Genomic DNA, 20,478 nt, shown 5'->3' with positions numbered 1-20,478 from the left:
CTGTACTAAGATCTTGTGACTGGAGTCACAGTGCACCAGGGGGAGGTTGCCTTGCCTAATGACTGGAGATTGGCTACAGTATCTACAGTAGTACAGTTTTTGGTGGGGCAACGAAAGCTCAGATTTATTACAGCATAGAGAACAAACAGATACTAAGACTGTACAGATACAAAGCGGACTAGATTGACAGTTATTTCAATTAGTTTATTTTCTGCAAAAAAAATATTGAAAAGTAGTGTCAGCTTTATATATTTTTATATAATAACAGGAAACTACTGGTGTTAATATTAGCTTGTAAATTAATTTGTTGAGAATTTAGAACCAAAGAGTTCATTCACTCTAATGGAGCACTCTTTTGAAATGGTTGAAATGGTGTCGTACTTCGGCTCAAAAAGTCAGAAGCAAATACTTACAAGTGAGGGACACCTACAATAATTGGTGAGGTCAGACAACTCATTTTTACTTTCTTTGCACCCTGGTAGGAATTGCAGTAGATAAGTATGGCCTTATGTATTTTGTTGATGCTACAATGATCCGAAAAGTTGATCAGAATGGAATCATATCAACTCTGCTTGGCTCTAACGACCTAACTGCTGTTCGGCCACTAAGCTGTGATTCCAGCATGGATGTTACCCAGGTAGAGTGTTACTTCTTGTTTGTAATAAAACAGATGGTTATTTATTTTGGATAAATGCCTAGTTATTCTCCCTAGGTAACACTATGTATTCCAATCTGATGGGGAAAGGGGTTTTTGAATGTGTTGATGATGAAATACAGTTACTGATATAACAAACAAGTTTTCTCTGCAGCAGATGACATATCTCAGTGATAGAAAAATAGAGCTGTGGTCATATTGTGTTTAATTGGCTTTGCTTTTCCTATATATCTTTGAAGCCTTAAGTCCCATGTACTGCATATATCATTACTCAGTGTAGGCACTGTGTGTAGTTTTAATAAATAGAGAAAAGAAATGTGTCCAAGTGAACTACACACAGCATAGCTCTTTGAGTTGCTCAGTTAAGATTTGAGCAATTAGTTGTTATTTCATACATTGAATAATAGAATTGTAGAGTTGGAAGGGATCATGTGGGTTATCTAGTCCAACCCCCCTGAATGCAGGAATCTCAACACATAATTTATATGCGTTCAAAGAAATGTCCAGATTGTTCTAAAACCAGTCCTAATTTATTGTGCCTCTTGTAGGTGCGCCTGGAGTGGCCAACTGACCTTGCTGTTAATCCAATGGATAACTCCCTGTATGTACTGGAGAACAATGTCATTTTGCGGATCACCGAGAACCATCAGGTTAGCATCATTGCTGGCCGTCCAATGCACTGCCAGGTTCCTGGTATAGACTACTCTCTCAGCAAACTGGCCATTCATTCAGCACTGGAGTCAGCCAGTGCCATTGCCATCTCACACACTGGAATTCTTTACATCAGTGAAACAGATGAGAAAAAAATTAACCGGCTTCGCCAGGTCACCACGAATGGCGAGATTTGCCTCTTGGCTGGGGCAGCTTCAGACTGCGACTGCAAAAATGATGTCAACTGTAATTGCTATGCAGGCGACGATGCTTATGCCACTGATGCCATCTTAAATACCCCATCTTCCTTAGCTGTGGCACCAGATGGCACTATTTACATAGCAGATCTTGGAAATATACGTATCAGGGCTGTCAGCAAAAACAAACCTGTTCTTAACTCTTTCAACCAATATGAAATTGCATCTTCAGGAGAGCAGGAACTGTATGTCTTCAACATTGACGGTATCCACCAATATACCCTCAGCCTTGTTACGGGAGAATATCTATATAATTTCACCTATAGTGCCGATAATGATGTGACGGAGGTGATTGATAACAATGGCAACTCTCTAAAAATTCGGCGGGATACCAGTGGAGCACCACGTCATTTTCTAATGCCCGACAATCAAATAGTGACTCTTGCTGTTGGCACAAATGGTGGGCTTAAGGTAGTGTCAACCCAGACCTTGGAACTTGGATTAATGACTTATCATGGGAGCAGTGGTCTCTTGGCAACAAAAAGTGATGAGACAGCATGGACAACCTTTTATGAGTAAGGCTCTTTTCAAAATAATGTTGCACATTCATTTTGTGTCTAGGTGATAAGTAGGACCTCATGGTGGTTCAAGGACAAGGCAGCATATTCTGTGCCTCAAAAGACCACTAGTTTTGCACACATTTTCTTATTTGGCATTATCAACTCTAAATTCAGTTGGGGGATGTTTACGTAATTGAAAACTGCTTTTCAAGGTCCAAATGTGGCGAGGTCAAAGGAGGAGGCTTGAGATGGGTGAAAAAAATTTCAGGTAAGGATAGACTGGTGGAGAATTATACAGAGAAGAACCATCCTGTGAATTAACTGGTGGTCTTTGTTTTAGAGAAAAGCATAGGAACATATAAAACTGCCTTATACAGAGTTAGAGCAGCCGTTCATCTAACTTAGCATTGCCTATACTCACAGGCAGCAGCTCCTACAGTTGCAGATATGACATTCCTATCCCTACCTGGATTGAGCTCCAAACCTTATGCATGCAAGACAGATAGTTGAATACTGAGCTCTGGCCCTTCCCCCAAAATATCTGCCTTTAAATTTTATTTATTTATTTACAAATGTGCACATCTTTTCAATTTGGATAACTGCTAATGTTTTGAATGTCCTTTGGAGAAACAGTTGTACTACAGTGCCCAGCAGCCTGAAATGCAACTACAATTTATGGATGTTTAGGATGCATGCATATGTAAAGCAGCTGCCAGGTTAGGACCCAGCTTTCATGATCCTGCATGCCACGACAGAGAATATTTCCCATACTTTCTCTGCCCAACTCATAACCTAATAAATGATGGCTACACCCTACTAAGCTTTCTTTCTCCAGGGATTTCAATACTGCAGTTTCTTTTAGAACTCAGATGACAAGTCTTGCTGTTCAAATGGGCAGGATATTGGGACCGTGCTCTATCTGGGCAGATAAAGCATTGATTGACTTTGCTGATTGCTCATTCCTGAGATTGTTGAGGAAATTGGATCCTAAGGTATCTGAAAGAAATTCAGTGTGACTTATATAATTTCTAGAGAACTCAAAATTACACTCGTTCCAGGAACTAGTAGATGAGAAAGACAAAATTTCCTCTTTAACTGAAACAGATGACAGATAAGGTATTAGGGTGTGTGTGCATGTGTATGCGTGTCTGCACAAGAAAACAAGTGTCATTAACCAATGTTTTTCCAAAGATCGTCCTCAGCTATATATTTTGCCACTGTTGTAGAATTTCTTCAAGTAAGTGACATTCTGCAAATACTGATTATAAAAAATATGAATATACAGATAGACTATTATGTAGATGATTACAGGTAAAATGTTTAGCTGCCTACTGATAGTTATGTGGCATCTCTTGTCCTTTATATGGAGTTCACACCTTCTAAGAAAGCACATCAACTTGCCATGTGACACAGTAGGCTGGGGTGGTTAGTATTCATAAGTAGAGTCCTTGTCAGGGAAGTATCCATCCCCACTGTTGGAAATCAAATATTTTCCAAGATAAGATTGCTTTTGATAGCACTTATTGACAGCCACCCAGTTATCTGTCAGTTGTAAATGGAAAAAGATTAATCCACCATCTATTAAGAAATGGTATATGGGATTAGGCTACATGGTCAAACTAACCAATGTGATAAGATTAAGAGAGAGGAAGCAACAAAATGATTTGTTTAAACATAAATGGAGCTTGTTTATTCACTACAAGAATGGCAAGGTACAGGAAGGACTTAAGCCACATGCTCTGTTAGGAACAATATGATCAGTAAGTTGTTTTTTGGTTTTCTTTTTTTCCCTTTCTTTTTCTTTTGCCCCCTAAAATAAATTTTATTTATTTTTGAGAGTTTAAAAGAATGATCTAAATGTTTACTATTAGCTTACATACACCCTTAACATTACTCTGATTTGTTTTCCTTTTCCATTTTGTAGGTACAATATGTAAGGATTACTATGATTAATGTACTTCCCACTGGTGATTAATTATAATTGTATTATTTATTGTATCAACATTGTATCAACCTTGGGAAGAATTCAGTGTCACGCTCTTCTGATTGTTCCATCAGCACAGGCATTCCTGCTTGCCAGACAATCCCCCTGCATGCTGTTCCTGGGGTTCTCCTGAACCTCCAGACCAGATTTGGAGGAAGGAGAGGGGGGGGGGAAATGCCCTCACACAGGCTTCCACTAGTGCCAGGTTACTTGAATCTGGGCTCTTGGGTTGTATTAAACCAAACCCTACTCAGTCTACCAATTGAAATTAATTAACCTAAGTTATGCCATAAATGAATCATAGAATTGTAAAGTTGGAAGGGATCCTGAGAGTCATCTAGTCTAGTCTGCAGGAATCCTCAGCTGAAGCATCCATGACAGGTGGCCATCCATCCTCTGCTTAAAAACCTCCAAGGAACGAGAGTCCACAACCTGCTGAGAGAATCTCTTCCACTGTAAAACAGCTCTTACTGTCAGAAAGTTCTTCCTGATGTTTAGTCAGAATCTCCTTTCTTGTCACTTGAAGCCATTGGTTCAAGTCCTACCCTCTAAGCAGAAGAAAACAAGCTTGCTCCATCTTCCATGTAACAGCCCTTAAGATATTTGAAGATGGCTATCATCTCTCCTCTTGGGTCTCCTCCCCCCCCCCAGCTAAACATCCTCAACTCCCTCAGCCATTTCTCATAAGGCTTGGTTTCCAGACCCTTGCCTTGAGCATTGTGGTGGCCACCACACATTTTCCAGCTTGTCAATATTCTTCTTAAATTGTGGCTCCATGTTCATTAACATCAGTGACTTTTCTCTAGTATTGAATCCCACCCCTACTTTTTTCATGCTTATATATGTTTGTATGGTATTAAAAAGGCAAACAAAACTTTTTTTTTGCAATTGATCTGCTTGCTGGGGAAAGCTTCCATCTTAAGGGGAAGTCTGGACTGGCAGCAGATCTATGCGCGAGGAAGCACCCTAGCCTTCTGTTTCACTTAAGTAAGGTCAGCCCACTGTTCTTCACAGCGGCTCAGTTCAGAGATAATAATGCTAAGCTATTGTTTAGAAATATGTGAGTGAGCCTGGGCAAGCCTCAGGCTTGCATATTTGGCTGTTTATTTCTCCTCTGATGCAGCCACAAATAAATTGGAAGCATCTATTTCCTGGTTTAAACTAATTGTAGTTTTTTGTTACATTCAGACTGGGTCAAGCTATCTTTAGTTTATACTGTGGCTTACTGAAACAGGCCAAGGTCAAACCCAGACTTATTATCCTGGGTTGTTTCAATAAATGCTAGTTTAAATTATTTATGATCCATATCAATTTTGCATACATTCTATCCCATTTCTGCATTAGTCTGCATTTTTTATAAAAAAAATCTGCATGAAAATTTGTATTTAATACACTTTTTTTCTTTTACTAAAATGCACATTATAATGCATTTTGGTATGCTTTGCAAGCCAAGAACTGTATTACAGAATTCAGAGAAGTGTGATAATTACGTTTCAGTTAGTATAGGAGATGTGGATCAGGTCTGTTTGCACTGGAATTAATAAAAGCCAAATTCTTCAAGCTTCCTTAGTTTTAACAAACCAAAATTCACTGGTTCAGACATAATGACAAACTAGAGTTAGTTTCAGCTAGGTAGTGGATTCTTCGAATCTCCTTGTGGCTGTAGCAGAGGAGTGGTGTGTGAAGAGGTTTTACATATGCACTGGACTAATGTGTCTACAGACATCAAACAAACATTGTAGTGAAGTACATTCCTCTTCATTTTATCAGTGCCTCCTCCAGAAAATGAATATAACTATTTCAGCTTTTCCTGAGGGAAAAAAACTGATGCAAAGACACCCTATGTACCGTATGTTTCATGTCTCCCCCTAAAAAATAAACATTTCTTTTTAGAAGACTCGATACCATTAGATCAGGCTACATACTTGTTGGTAATTAATAATCATTACGTGGAATCTTCAAAGTATATACCCCCATAATGTGTACACCAGACAATTATATTCAAGGACATAAAAAGTCACATAGCTGATATACAGTAGTTGGAAACTAGCTACCATTTCTAAAGCTATCCTTTTTTAAAAGGTTTTGATGGAGTTTATCAATGGACTGGAGAGCACTGCCACCTGCTGATCATTTTGTAGAATAGCCACTTGTAAATGTGTGTTTCATGGATCTTGCTGATAGAGTTACATTATTATTTTTGGGACCAGGAGATGTGTGACCACCTTGTCATTCCTTGTCTGAAAGACAGTTTGCAATGATATTGAAACAGGCTTCATCTAGAGTAGTATGAAGCAGTTTCATGAACAGTAAACTACTGGAGGTTTTTAAGCAGAGCTTAGAAGGCCATCTGTCATGTATTGAGATTCCTGCATTGTAGGGGGTTGGACTAGATGACCCCCCAGTATCCCTTCCAACAGTATGATTCTGTGATTCGGTACTGCATAGTTTGTTGGGGTTTTTTTGCTCACTAGTGCAGGCATACAAATATTCACCTTTTAGAGCTAACCGTGGTTACAAAAATAAAGAAATGCTTATTTGGTGAATAATAAAAATTTATGATTAAGTTAATAACTAACAGCAGATTTGTGCAGTGTAACTTTGAGAGGGGTCACACTTTAGAGTGCTCCCATTAGATAATGGCAGAGTTAGGTGCTCCTGTGATAGAAAAACTCACCTATTTTGAAAACACTGAATAGGATTTAATTTTGTGCCTATGGATGATGTGAAAACAGTCTAATGGGTATATTGGCTAAAATGCTCCATGGACATTCTGTTGAGCCTTGTATATTTTAAGTGCCAAGTTGCTGGCTAACCCCACTAAGGCATGAATTGTCACAGGCAAATGTAAGATTTACAACAACAAAAATAGCAGTCGGGCATAACCATGCATAAGGGACACCCAAAACAATCCAAGATACTAGGAGCAATTTGAGCAATCTGAAATACGTTAGGAAAAATAGTAGCAGGATTCATGGAATCATATAATTTTAGAGTTGAAAGGGACCCCAAAGGTCAACTAGTACAACCCCCTGTAATGCAGGAATCCTTTGTCCAACGTGAGCCTCGAACCCACAACCCTGAGATTAAAAGTCTCATTCATGTAAACCAATTTCTCCTAAATTAATGAACATGGTGTAGAATCTGACATGTGAACGTCTGGCAATTACTTTAACTATAGGGCTAATTTGTAGTAATACATTACATCATTTAGAAATAAACACCACATGCTGAAAGGAACTACCATGGCCATAAAGTGATCCCATTCTCCTGCCCATCCTCAGTTTCTTCTAACTAATGTTCCTAGATCAGGGCATTTTCTTCAGATTAATGACTCTCTAGCATTTCTGAGATACTAACTCCTCCCAGCCGCTCATCAGTTCCCAGGAAATGTCCTGCTCCATCATAGTTATTGCTTAATAAATGTATTTATAGCTGCCTACTGCCTGGGTCCGTGCAATAATTAAGTCACATTATTGAGCACCTAATGCAACCCAGTCAGGAGGACTCGTTTCCAGATAATGACAAGCATGTTTCCAGGACAGCAGCTGCCATTCCCCATATGCTGTTCAGTCTGCTGCTTACCTTTCCTCCTGGACAAGTCTAGAAAGAGTTACACAATGGGACAATTTGCCAGTTTCAGTTATTAGTGCCTCATTAACACATCACTATTCCCCCTTGCTCCCCCGTCTCTTGAGAAACAGATAACATTAATTTTCTGCTCCTCCCAAAAAATTGCTGTTCCAGAGGTTTTTTTTAAAAAAAAAATGATCAAAGCAATTTGCACCAAATGACTTTTTTCTTCTGCCAAATGAAGTAATTTTTATCATATACATAATTTCAAATTGCTTTATTAAATCCTGTTATGCCATGAGAGAAGGCATTAATAGCTCTATTCCCCGAACAATGATTGGTGTTTTCTATTGCTTCAGGAGTAGATACCACCCACTTTTTCTCAGTAGTTCTTTTTGTGAGGTTCTCCTCCTGATAAAATGGTATTGCTTATTTCTGAACCCCTTCTGCTTGCATATTTGCTTATTAATTCATCTCGAGATTTTTTTAAAATTCTGTTCTGCAGCAAAAAAAGTCTCACAGAGCAGAAAAAAGGAGGAACAAAGACAATCCCTGCCATCAAGGATTGTGAAGGCTAGGTAGACCAAAGAAACACACACACACACACACACACACACACACACACACACACACAGGCTGCAATTCTGAGGCTTAGGGGACTGTGGGGACGGAGGCAGAAGGTGATTTTTCTGCCTTATCCAGTGTCCTGCCACAAAGGGGAGGAAATAAGCAAGGTTGGATTACATCAGCTCCTCGGCAGGTGTACTTTTCTTGTTAGTTTGGGGATGTGTTGGGACTGGGGAGGCTATGCATTCTTTGGATCAATGCTTTCTCCCGCTCCTCTCCCTGGCATGCTCTCCTTTTGACCCTAGCGACCTCACTTTCTCTGACATCAGTATGGCAAATGTCTCTGAGGTTGCCACAGGAGTGAGGAGGGGGAAACCGGCATCAGATTGCCCTCTCTGTCAAAACTGCGCCTCTGTCCTTCTGACACAAAGATCTGCCTAACCTTATAACTGAGTGTAGCATTATGCATTTCAATTGGAGCTGCAGTAACTGCAGAGTAAAGATTTCTCCAACATAGAGTACCCTTTATCTTCAAAATGTATAGCATTTGGTCACAGCAGATCCCGAACTTGTCCAGAGGCTGCTCCCCCACGGTGGAAGCAGAACTGTAGCTACCGTAGGTGATCTTCCACCCCTGGCAGAACCATCCAGATTGTGCCCCCTAGCCACAGACAAAGCAGCTCTTCTTTCCGCCTCTCCTCCAACCCCCAACCCCCCAATTCCACCCATTCAATTCACCCTCTATTTAAAACCATTTCTTATGAGGCAATAATCAATAGTTAGATTTATGGACATATCTTTAGCCAATTTTGTGTGACCCCCATCGCTTGCGCCCCTGGCGGGGGCCCACCTCAAACACACACACCCAGCTACGGCCCTGGGTGGGAGCCAGCAACTTCCAGACTAACCAAAATAGCTACAGAAACAAGGAAATCAGGACACACAGTTTCCCCTAAATATCACTTTTATTTGTGGTCAACGTATTGGTCCTATTCACTAGCTCATTTCACACTTAATACCAAGTCACAGTAAGAAAAACATGATAAAATTCAGACCTCACAACTTACGTAGCACACTGGTTATTGCATTTTATAGCAAGTCATGATTTGGAATGTAGTGGATGTAACCACTAACTATAGGTTGTATTTGCTGTCCAAACCAAAACTGCAAATCATTCTTTGTGAGATACTAACATAATTTGCTGGTTCAGATGCAATGGCAAATGGTATATCTTAGATGAGTTATTGCACAAGTGCATATCAGGAGAAGGAAGCACATGAACGGAAGTGGTTTGCCTGAGATACAATGCCCTGATATGCACCTGTGAGCTAACTCTTCTGATATGTAGGTAAAAATGTTGCTATTTTTGAATGCTAAATTATTTACATTTAAAGCTTTTAAAATTTATTGCTTTTTTGCAATTTAGATTTTAACATTTCCAAGAGTGACATTTGGACTTTGCTTATTCTTCCTTCTCCCAACTGAAATTTCTGCTGTCCCTCTCACAGACATTTCCAGGCAGATAATGTCACTGCACACTTGAAAGAATGAAATTCTCTGCAATATTTTTTTTTTAGTTTATCTTATGAGCGGAAAATGCAAATAATGGTTGCTCAGTAAGCAGAGGCAAAGAGAAGATGTTCTTGCACTCTGTAAATATATCAGGAAGAAAAACTGAGTATCCAAATAACCGTTCTCCAGGAAGATTCATAGGGAAAAGGGCATCCCCAGAGGTTTGCCAGATGCAGCATACTCCTTTCTGGTCCTAGGGTTCTATTAGCCTTGACACATGAATCTAACAGTTAATTGTTTCTCTAAAATGCTTTGATACTGGAGAATTTTGTACATCATTCATCTTTGCTGTAATAATTTGCTCCTGTGATATTTTTATTTCCATTCTCTAGACTTTCAAATCAATTTCATATTTTTTAACTTAAGAAAGTACAAGTATATATTGGCTCCATTCATTTTTGAAAAGTTAAATGTGTGGGACTTCTTTCTTGCATCTTTTAGTTATGACCATGAAGGACGCCTAACCAATGTGACTCGCCCTACTGGTGTAGTAACCAGCCTTCATCGTGAAATGGAAAAGTCCATTACTATTGATATTGAAAACTCCAACCGGGACGATGATGTCACTGTAATTACCAATCTCTCCTCTGTGGAGGCATCCTACACAGTTGTTCAAGGTATAGAAATGCTTCTCAAAAGACTCATTATCCAATAACTCTTCAAGCAAAGATATCTTACCTAATGTACATGCCTCAAGGAGGAGGAAAACTCTTTCCTTCAGTTTTCTTTTGACTGATGCAACAGTCACATTGAAGAAACCTTCCTAGTGGAGATTCTCTTCAGTGAGCTTTATTAAGTCCCTGTCTTTTTGTGGTTTGTTTTAGGGAACTTTTAGTTACTTGGTTTATAGTAATTAGATGGGTTTTTTTCGTGATTTGTGGTTGTTTATTTTAATCAGTTTGCTTCTTCCTTTGCCATGTGCACCTATGGGGCAGTGGGTTTTGTTTCACAAGTATTTACAGTGATGGAACTAAGGTACAGATCTCCAAAAGCTGTGATGGCTGCCTCATCTGTTTAGGAAATAAATCCTGCCCTCAGAGGAAGGAATTTGCTAAACAAGGTTGCAGGAACTGATTGGTCATCATATTTCTGTGCTTTTCTCTGGAAGTCAACTTTGCAGACATCTGAAATTATGGCCTTTGAGTTCACTTGCTTCCACCTCCCTTGTACTTGGGTTGTTGGCTCCCCCATGGGCACATGACACTTATTTGTTATAATTTAAAACTGCCCTTTTGGTAGCTGTTACATCAGCTAGCATGTGACTTATTCTGTAACTCACCATATTTTTGCAACCATCAAGATAAAGTGTTTTTATACCTTGATAATGATATTTTTTGCCTAAAGTTATATCCAATTCCATCTCAGTCAAGATATGGTTTTTCTGCATGTTTTCCTGACATGGAAAGCACTTTTCAATTCCCACATGTTTAGTGGGCTTTGCCCTGCCACCTTGATAGAATTTACCTGCACTCCATACGACTTGACCCAATGTAATGATGTTCATAAAGCTTTACATCTTGGGTGTATGAGCAAGGTCTGATGTATAATTCATTAGAGCTTTCTAAACAGGGTGTTGCTGTTTTTGCCTGAATACCAGTCACTAAGTGATGTTACCTTAGATGATCACAACTCACATACCTTTTCCCGCTAAAGATGCCTCATTCTCAACTGGGACATTTTTCATGTCTCAGTCATGAGGCAAGGGACATTATTTTCCCCCTTGAGGCATGTGCAGCAATTAAATACTTGTACCTTGAGGGAACAGGCATGAGTGTCTTATCCTGAACTTCTACTCTTGAAAGTTTCCAGGGCATGATCTGCACAGATGCAGGGAACAGATGTGTGAGTGCATTACCATGCACACAAAAATCAAGTACAGCCCAAAAGTAGAATGATGAAGAGGTCCCAATGAAAGAAGATTGGATATAGAAACTAATAGAGTATGCAGAAATGGCAAAACTTACCGGAAGAATAAGAAATCAAGAACAACAAATTTTTTAGAAAGCAATAGAAGGGGTTTATTGAGTATTAACAAACAAACTGTAAACCGATCAAAACATTGGCAGGATTATTGTAAAAACCTGCAGATTTGAATATATATATATTATACATATATATATATAAGAATAGACGGTTAAAAGAATAAGTTAAGGCAGTTTGGAGTATGCAGGCAAGAATGAAAATAAATGTAAGGAACTGCAGAAAGAGGGAGAAGGGAGTCAAAATTGAAAATGTTGAAATTATGGTTAAATGATTGTAATGTATATAAATGAAAATTATAAATATTTTTTCTTTAAAAAATCAAGTACAGATGAGCAAGCTGGTTTTTCTCCCTTGGGTCAGTTTAAAGCATTTTTATTCACTCATCTATTTTCCTGTGACCCATTTACCTCTAGTCTGAGGTCAGGAGAGAGTTGCCAAGAGAACTAACAATCTTGTTTATTCTGTTAAGGAAGGCTTAGATTTCCTCAGCTTCAGAAGACAAATTTACAGCATAGCCACTGCAGCAGGGATTTGTAAGGGAGTTAATGGGAGCCTTACAAAAGCAATTCCATATTTCATATGCTATGACACTGTTACCAAAACTGCAGTGAAATGAATTTTGTTGATTTTTTAAAATTAAGAAATAATGTCACTGAAAACAAACATTGTCACACAACAATAGCCTTCTGACATATAAATGCCAACATTTATGAATTATTTGCCTGTATTGCAATGCCTTTATTTCTGTGCTACCGGATGATTAATTATGTAGATCTTGTCTTTCTGACAGAAGGATAGAGGTTCTTGGATAGCAGCTGGTCACAGCATTGCCTTGCTGGAGAAACTCTTTTTTTATTATTCTAAAGAATAGTTCTGGTTGCAACAGCCACTTGAGAGTATAACCAAGTCATAAACTTGGTTTTATTTCTGTAACTTCTGTCAGTGATAAAAAGCCAGATGTCTGTTTGGCTAGTACTATTTATTCAAGATAGAATAAAGAGTGACAGTCTTACAAAAGATTGTGTCTGGCAGCTCATTCTGAGTGAGCATCATGCCTTAAGGACCAAAACCTAATCTATAACATTGCTACACACACACACGGAGCTCTTAAACTAGTTTAAAAGGAAAACCTGCTTATTTCTAAGAAAAGGCTCCAGCCATCTTTTTTTTCATTTCCAACTTGAATTGATTTCTTGCTGACCCAACACTTCAATTAAAATTATTTTTTCTCAGATTATACATGTAGCCACACATATCAATGATATTTGCTATAAAAATATCAATATACATGTAGCCACAAATATCAATGATATTTGCTATAAAAATATCAATAAACAGTTTGATTTACAATTAAGAAGCAAGTGGGAAACAAAATCCTAATAAACAAACACCTCTGCTGGATTCAAATTTTAATAATGTTGTTCTTCACATAAACCACTAACATCTCAAATACTGTACCTACTTCCCCACCACACAACAGTTGCTGGGAAACATCACTTTAGATTTGCAGATGCACCATGAAAGCCTAGAAGATTAGGTAATATGTTTTCTTTATGACTAATGCTGCTAGGTTTCCCCTCCCCCACCCCTGTTATTGCTTCAGATCAAGTGAGGAACAGCTATCAGCTCTGCAATAATGGCACCTTAAGGGTGATGTATGCCAATGGAATGAGTATTAGCTTCCACAGTGAACCACATGTGCTAGCCGGTACTGTGACCCCAACCATAGGACGATGCAATATTTCCTTGCCAATGGAGAATGGCTTAAATTCCATAGAGTGGCGCCTCAGAAAGGAACAGATTAAAGGAAAAGTTACTGTGTTTGGAAGAAAGCTCAGGGTAAGTTCAACCCAGTCCTACAATAAAACAAGTTGTTTCAGAAATGGGGACTATTATCAATTCCTATATTCTGTATCATTCATTTCATATAAAATGTGAACGTGATATATTTCTGGGTTTGTGTGGCGATACCCCGATCCCCCCCTGAGTAAATAAAAACACTGGACAAATTGCATAAGGTTAATGGGCGTTAAAAGGCCACAACTTTATTGATTACGGATGTAGAGAGGTATTGGCTTAGGCATTGGATCTAACCGTCTATATCCAACTCTAGCCCGTTCTGCTGGCAGTCTGTGAAGGGTTAACCACCGTTGGGTGAGTCCTGTGATGCACATCAACTAGGACTCACCCTGGGGCCCCTGCTAGGGGGCGTGCCTTTTGGCCCTCACCTACCACGGCTTCGGACTTGGTCATGCCCCGGACTTCTTAAGGGAGTACCCTTCAGCATTTTGGGGGGAGGTGATGGCAGCAACCTCTCCCCCCCACCTGTAACCTTTCAGAGATAATCCAATGCCTACCACCAATCGGGTTATTTGAACTAAATTAACTATATGTACACATAAGCTTCAAGCTCTGTTTGCAAATCTTATCCCACAATCCACTCACCAAAATCAACCCCACCCCAATCTGAGCTACAATATTAGAAGTGAGCCTGACTGGGATAAAGCCCCAGAAAGAAGGGACTAACGAGGGGAAGAAGGGACAATTTAAATTGTACTTCCTGACCATAATGTTAACTGGAGCACACCTGGCTTTGATGCCTGGTGCCTGTAGTTGTCATTCTTTTTCAGGTGTACACCATTCCATATCTCTTTACAACAATTTGAAATGATACAGTCCTAGGCACTATCTGCACTATAGATTAAAGTGGCATGATACTGGTTTCAAACAGTCAAGGCTTCACCTAAAGGTTCCTGGGTACGGTAGTTCGCTAAAGGTGCTGAAAGGTCCCTCTTTGCAGGGACTCTGGGAATTGTAGTCCTATGAGGGGAATAGGGTTTTTTTTTACAACTCTCAGCACCCTTTGCAAACTACACCTCCCATTATTCTTGCAAGGGGGAAGCATGACTGTTTTAAGTGGTATGATACTGATTTAAATGTATAGCGCAGGTGGGTCCTCATTGAATAATAATCCAGTACAACAAAAGAAGATCACAGTAGAAAAGCATTTAAAAAGCCAGATAAATTAAACATTCATAAAAGCCTACTTGAATAAATAAGCATTCCTGACACTAAAAAGATAACACAGATAGTGTCAGGCAAGACTGGGCACTACAACAGAAAAGGCCCCTAGGCAATGTTATTATACTATCCTGTTGTGACTGGGCTGTTGGTAAGATCTGCTGTATTTTTGGCAAGATAGAGAACCATATACGCTACTACGACTGTGTATGCTTTCCACCAAACATTTCAGCTTGGGAGGCACAAAAAGGTTGAGGACTTCTGGGCTAAATGAGTCGTTTCTGTTTCATTTGCAAAGCTCAGAGTCTGAAATCCTGCAGAACACAGTCACATTCGGCAGATAACATATCTTTTGAAACTTTTTGGTAGTCACATCATTCCATATTTACCATTGCAGATTCTCTCATATATATAGGACAATGAATGTTCCACACCCACACACCACAACCCAACTTCAAATATTTGCAGAGGTTGTGTTATACTCTTTGCATAAAATTAACCCTGCAGGTTGAGGAAGCTCTCAAATAATAAGTAAGACCCTAAAATAAATGGATATAGTCCTGGCTCTGAGTAATAAAGCCTTAATAGAAATACTTGCAGTAATTAGCAGAAGTTAAATGTACAAGTATTGGAGCTGAATTCTTGCCAGAGTTAGATTTTATGGGTTTTTTTGCACCATGTATATGCAAATCAAAACATAGCTTTACCTATCAACACCTCAGCATTTGTCTTGTGTTAGTTCCTGTAACAGTAATCACATATCCATTTAGCTCTTTTAAATGAAAATCACTATGAGATTATAACAGGTTGAGTGGACTGAAAGTGCAATTTGAAAACAAGAGGGAAAGCTTTGAAAGTATTTGCATCTCATTTATTTTAATTCAGCATTTTTTTCAAACTGCATAGTGAATTAAATTAAAAAGCTGCACTAGAAAATACCTAGCAAAGGAGCAGACAGGAGGCATAAAATACAACACTCAGGTCAGTCATGGACAACACCTTGGTGAAGTGCTGCCCTCCAGATGGAGACAAATGGTGAAGGCTTGTGATTAATTGTGATGCCTCAATATGTCTGTGATTTGCAACTGTGATTTGGCTGAAAATAGCAGATTTTGAGAAAATCTAGACTTTAAAAGCCAGCAGCAACAGCACAACCCTATGCATGTCTACTGACAAGTAAGCCTTGTATCAGTAAAGCTTACTCCAAGGTAAGTGTGCATAGGATTAGAGCAATTGCCTTCTTAATGCGGCCCGCGAACGGTCTGGGAATCAGCGTGTTTTTACATGAGTAGAATGTGTCCTTTTATTTAAAATGCATCTCTGGGTTATTTGTGGGGCCTACCTCGTATTTTAACGAGTAGAATGTGTGCTTTTATTTAAAATGCATCTCTGGGTTGTTTATGGGGCATAGGAATTCATTAATTCCCCCCCCAAAAAAAATATAGCCCAGCCCAACACATGGTCTGAGGGATGGTGGACCGGCCCACAGCTGAAAAAGGTTGCTGACCCCTGGATTAGAGTCTTGGGCAACAGTGCTAAACACCTTTTAATGGAGCCTAGTGGGTTCTAAGGTTTTTAAAAATTTTGCCTGCTGCTTAATTGACTGATATGCCCAATGTGAAAAAAAATCAAATAATTGTTTTGGGGAAATGGACAGTACAGGAGACAATCATTTCATGCGGAGATTCTGTTCCTGTTCCCCTGCAAGTGTCGACAGAGCATAAGTATGCTCCTCTTGTTATGCCCCATTACACCCTCTTCTGGGTCCAAAAGGACCCATTCGTGGGTGACCACGCTTCAATTGGATGCACCTAAAATCATGGCCACCTGTATTTGAATTGTACAACTAAGAAGGAATTCTTAATCTTGCTTGGAAACAACACCTAATTCAGAAGCTTTTCCCCTTAAATTTCAACATTCAGAATGTGTTTTGGTTTCCTCGACACTGAGAGAAAGGAATTATTGATAGTGAAGGAAAGGATGTCTGCACATGTTCAAAAGCACTGTATTCTTACTACTGTATTTCATAAGCTCCTGGATGGAGCACTGGCTCAAAAAGCAAGCTCTATGTATAAGCTCAGGGGAACTATGAGATTATATTTTGGTCTTGTTTTCTCAAGCATCAGGAATGGAGAATACTTTACACAGAAGCAAGTGAACACATTTGATTGTGTTCTGTGTTTAAAGAGGGGTTGTTTTTCCCCTTTCCTTTGCTGGTGACAGTTTGGTGGAGTGCCCAGAGCATTACTAACAAGATTGGAGGTGAACTTGAGAAAGTCAGGTAATGGTAGCACCTGGACAGAAACCTGTTAATTGGTTTCAGTTCCCAATATATTTTTGATTTTTGAAAGTGGGGTTTTAACAGATTTTTTTGCATCACATGCAGTTAGGGTTCTTGCATGTATTCACTCGGAAAGAACATAGAGTTAAGTTTGCAGAAATCCGCTGGAATGTGGCACTCAATAAGTTTCTACCAATGTGATTTGGCCCTCAGTCTGTACATTTCCCTACTCATGCTACAGAGGAGGACTGAACTCCTGTTGGAAAGAGGAATATGGACAACGTGGATCTTTGTCTGAGGCAGCTTTCATTTATTTATTTATTTCTGCCCATAACTGCCAACCGTGTGAAAAGGCACTGGCTATTATAGTGCCACAAGGAATACTCCTGGGAAAATGAAACATTCAGTGGCTTTCCAAGTCTAAAACTGAGGGGGGGGGGATCATGCTGAACCATTAGCACACCTATATAAAAGACCTCTGCTAAGCCTGCTCTCTGAAATGGCTAGAGAAGTTGTTTCTGCCCCTTTCTGCCTATGCTGCATAAAGTTCTACTTTTAATCAATCAGATGAAAACCATGATTAAGCTTGCAAAATGAGAGGTGTGCTATAATTTTGTTGTGAAGACAAGTATTAGCACCTACTGACAAAATAAGTTATCAGCCAGAAATTGAATGCTAGTCTGTTTTATGTGAGTCCTCATGAAGACTCATCTCTTTTGCATACAACTTAATTTCAAGTGAGAAATGTTTGCTGGGAGAGTCAGTAAGCACCAGTAGGAATTGCCTCTTGTGCCTTACACAAGCGTGGAAGAACAGGTGTGTGGGTAGGTGGCAGAAGAAAGGCAAAATAGTTTACTAGATAATTTAAAGTCATGATATTGGCAATAATGTTATTCTTGTTCCCAGAGAGAGTGGGAATGTGGGAATTAGTCATTTTGTTTGGGTTTCCATATAATTAATATGACACAGCAATTATACTCTGTGGTGCTTCTTACTCTGCCAGTAGAAAATGATGTTTCGGAGCAGGTGCTCTATGTTCCTGAGTAATGTTTATGAACCTTGTTTGCTTGCACATAGACACATCCATACATATTCCATTATTAGAATGGTGCATCAGAGATTACTCATTCTATAATAATCATGTAGTTCCCCCCCCACACACTTCCAGATGGTGAACTGATGTGGTGGTTGCCTAACCACGATGTCCCAGGGTATAGCTAAGTAGAACCAGAGGTGTCTTTCCCATAGGGCTTAGTGCAGGCATCCCCAAACTTCAGCCTTCCAGATGTTTTGGACTACAATTCCCATCTTCCCTGACCACTGGTCCTGCTAGCTAGGGATCACGGGAGTTGTAGGCCTAAACATCTAGAGGGCTGCAGTTTGGGGATGCTTGGCTTAGCGGTTCGTTGCACCAGGGCACCGGCCTCTCAGGGGCGCCCCAGCAAGTGGGGGAGCTGCGTGGCTTTGCCAGCGGCCTCCCCTTTCCCTGCACACCTGCCAGCTGCACCTTGCTAACCATATGGCTGGCAGGCATGCAGCTTTCTTCCCAAGCCTCTGCAGGAGGAGAGCGATCCCTGCAGAGGCTTAGGATGGAAGCTGCACCCCGCCAACTATATGGCTGGCTGGCGTGCAGTACTCTCTTTCTTTCTTTCTTTCTTTCTTTCTTTCTTTCTTTCTTTCTCTCTCTCTCTCTCTCTCTCCCGCCCACCCTTTGGGAAGAGGGAGGCGGGTTATGACGAGGGGAAGCGGAGCACGAGGAGGAGGAGGAAGCAAGAAGAAGAGAGGCAGCCCCTGACTTGCCCCCCTTTCTTCCTCCTCTAGCCAGCCGAGGAGCCTCCTGGGTTTGCAACCCTTGCCCGTCCTGTTCAGCTACATCTAGCCTGAGCTGTGAGTAGCAGCAGCTGCTGCCCTGGTTTCTCTCTCTCCCTGGAATCGTGCCCTGTGTTTAATGTTACGGGCAACTCTATCCCGGGGAAGGGAAGCCTCCTCCCTTCACTTTCTTCTTCTTCTTCTTCTTCTTCTTCTTCTTCTTCTTCTTCTTCGGGGGTGGGCTCCTTCTCCAGCCCCACCCCACCCCACCAACAAGGTCCCTAGGAGTTGTAAAGCACGCCAGACCATTTAGCACCAACTCCATTCATTCCAGCAGCTGGCCATCACCCGCTCACTCCAAGCCCTGCGAAAAATATCATCACTATTATTATTATTATTTATTATTATTAATATATCTATGCCCTCCACCCATAGATATCAGGGCAGCTCACAGCCTGAAACTACGGTACTAAGCACATGCTAAAAACTAGAACAAAGGCAAACCAAACCAAGCCAGCAACGCTCCTTCTCCCTTACCTGTATTTGTGAAACAAGCCTGTTAATTGCCTATCCAACTAAAAAATAGGCACTGAAGGTTTTTGAGATCAATGCACACTAAAACATAGCTGCCAAGTTATCCCTTTTTTAAAGGGATTTTCCCTTATACTGAATAGGCTTCCTCGCGAGAAAAGGGAAAACTTGGCAGCTATGTAAAAAGCATTGCAGGGTCCCGTCCAATTCTACATTTTTTTGAAAAACACACACGCACAACCCAACTATGGTCCCTTTGCAGTCATCTCCCCCAAGCAACTGTGTGAGAGACTTGCTCCCCAGAAAGTGTGTCTAATTCCCAACTGTGTTTCTTGCTGCATTCCTACTGTCTACTCAGAAGTAAGGTCCTATTAGATTCAGCAGGGCTTACTCTCAGGTAAGTGCAGTTAGGGCTGCAGCCTTTGTGACCCAAGTTTTGGGTCCTTTTTAGGTTCAGGATGTCACTGCTTTACACCCACCCCCAACACCCACAATATTTGAAAACATCAGCTTTGTACTTAAACACAAATTGGCTGGGAACTTCATTCTCTGTGTCTTTATTGTTGTTGTTGTTTAGTTGTTTAGTCGTGTCCGACTCTTTGTGACCCCATTTATTTAAAGAACAACAAACTGGTGATTGCTTTAACTTTTTGCTATGTGGTGATTTGAATCATGAGGATGAATTAGAAGAACTGATGAGTCTTGAATGAGTCTTGCTTTGGAATTGATGACTTCATTGGATTTTCTTCTGCCTTTTCATTTTATTTCATTCTATTTTCATTTGTTCTAAGGGCTTGTTAGAGATAATGTGTAAGCGTGGTATCAGCTCCCTAAAAAAAAAGGCCAACAACTCTGGGGGAACAACTTTGCCCCCCTACAACTCTGGGAAACGGGGGGGGGGCACCGGAGGGATCTTTGCACCATGGCTTGGATAGGCTTAAGACGGCCCTGAGTAGAACTTTGCGATCCAGACCACCTGGGTTCAAAATACTGGGCAACATTAAGCCATTCATTGAGCACTTGTAACAAAACACTCTGTGTCGAAATGATGGCATATAATAAATTCAATTCTGTCACACCTACTTCCCAGGGTC

The 20,478-nt window shown here is 40.2% G+C and overlaps 1 protein-coding gene across 4 annotated transcripts in view; it reads left to right on the top strand.

Annotated features, from left to right (window-relative positions):
* Nucleotides 1-20,478, top strand: part of TENM2 (teneurin transmembrane protein 2) — a 645,216-nt gene that overhangs the window by 607,965 nt on the left and 16,773 nt on the right. For all 4 annotated transcript variants that reach the window (XM_035105136.2, XM_035105139.2, XM_035105137.2 and 1 more), the window contains 4 exons: nucleotides 483-637; nucleotides 1,204-2,078; nucleotides 10,201-10,376; nucleotides 13,346-13,581. In XM_035105136.2, the coding sequence (XP_034961027.1) occupies nucleotides 483-637; nucleotides 1,204-2,078; nucleotides 10,201-10,376; nucleotides 13,346-13,581 (1,442 nt within the window). The remainder of the gene's footprint in view (nucleotides 1-482; nucleotides 638-1,203; nucleotides 2,079-10,200; nucleotides 10,377-13,345; nucleotides 13,582-20,478) is intronic.

The sequence above is a fragment of the Zootoca vivipara genome, chromosome 2, assembly GCF_963506605.1.
Source record: "Zootoca vivipara chromosome 2, rZooViv1.1, whole genome shotgun sequence".
NCBI classification, from domain to species: domain Eukaryota; kingdom Metazoa; phylum Chordata; class Lepidosauria; order Squamata; family Lacertidae; genus Zootoca; species Zootoca vivipara.
Note: the sequence above shows the minus strand (reverse complement) of the source record. Positions and strands in the feature narration are given on the sequence as shown.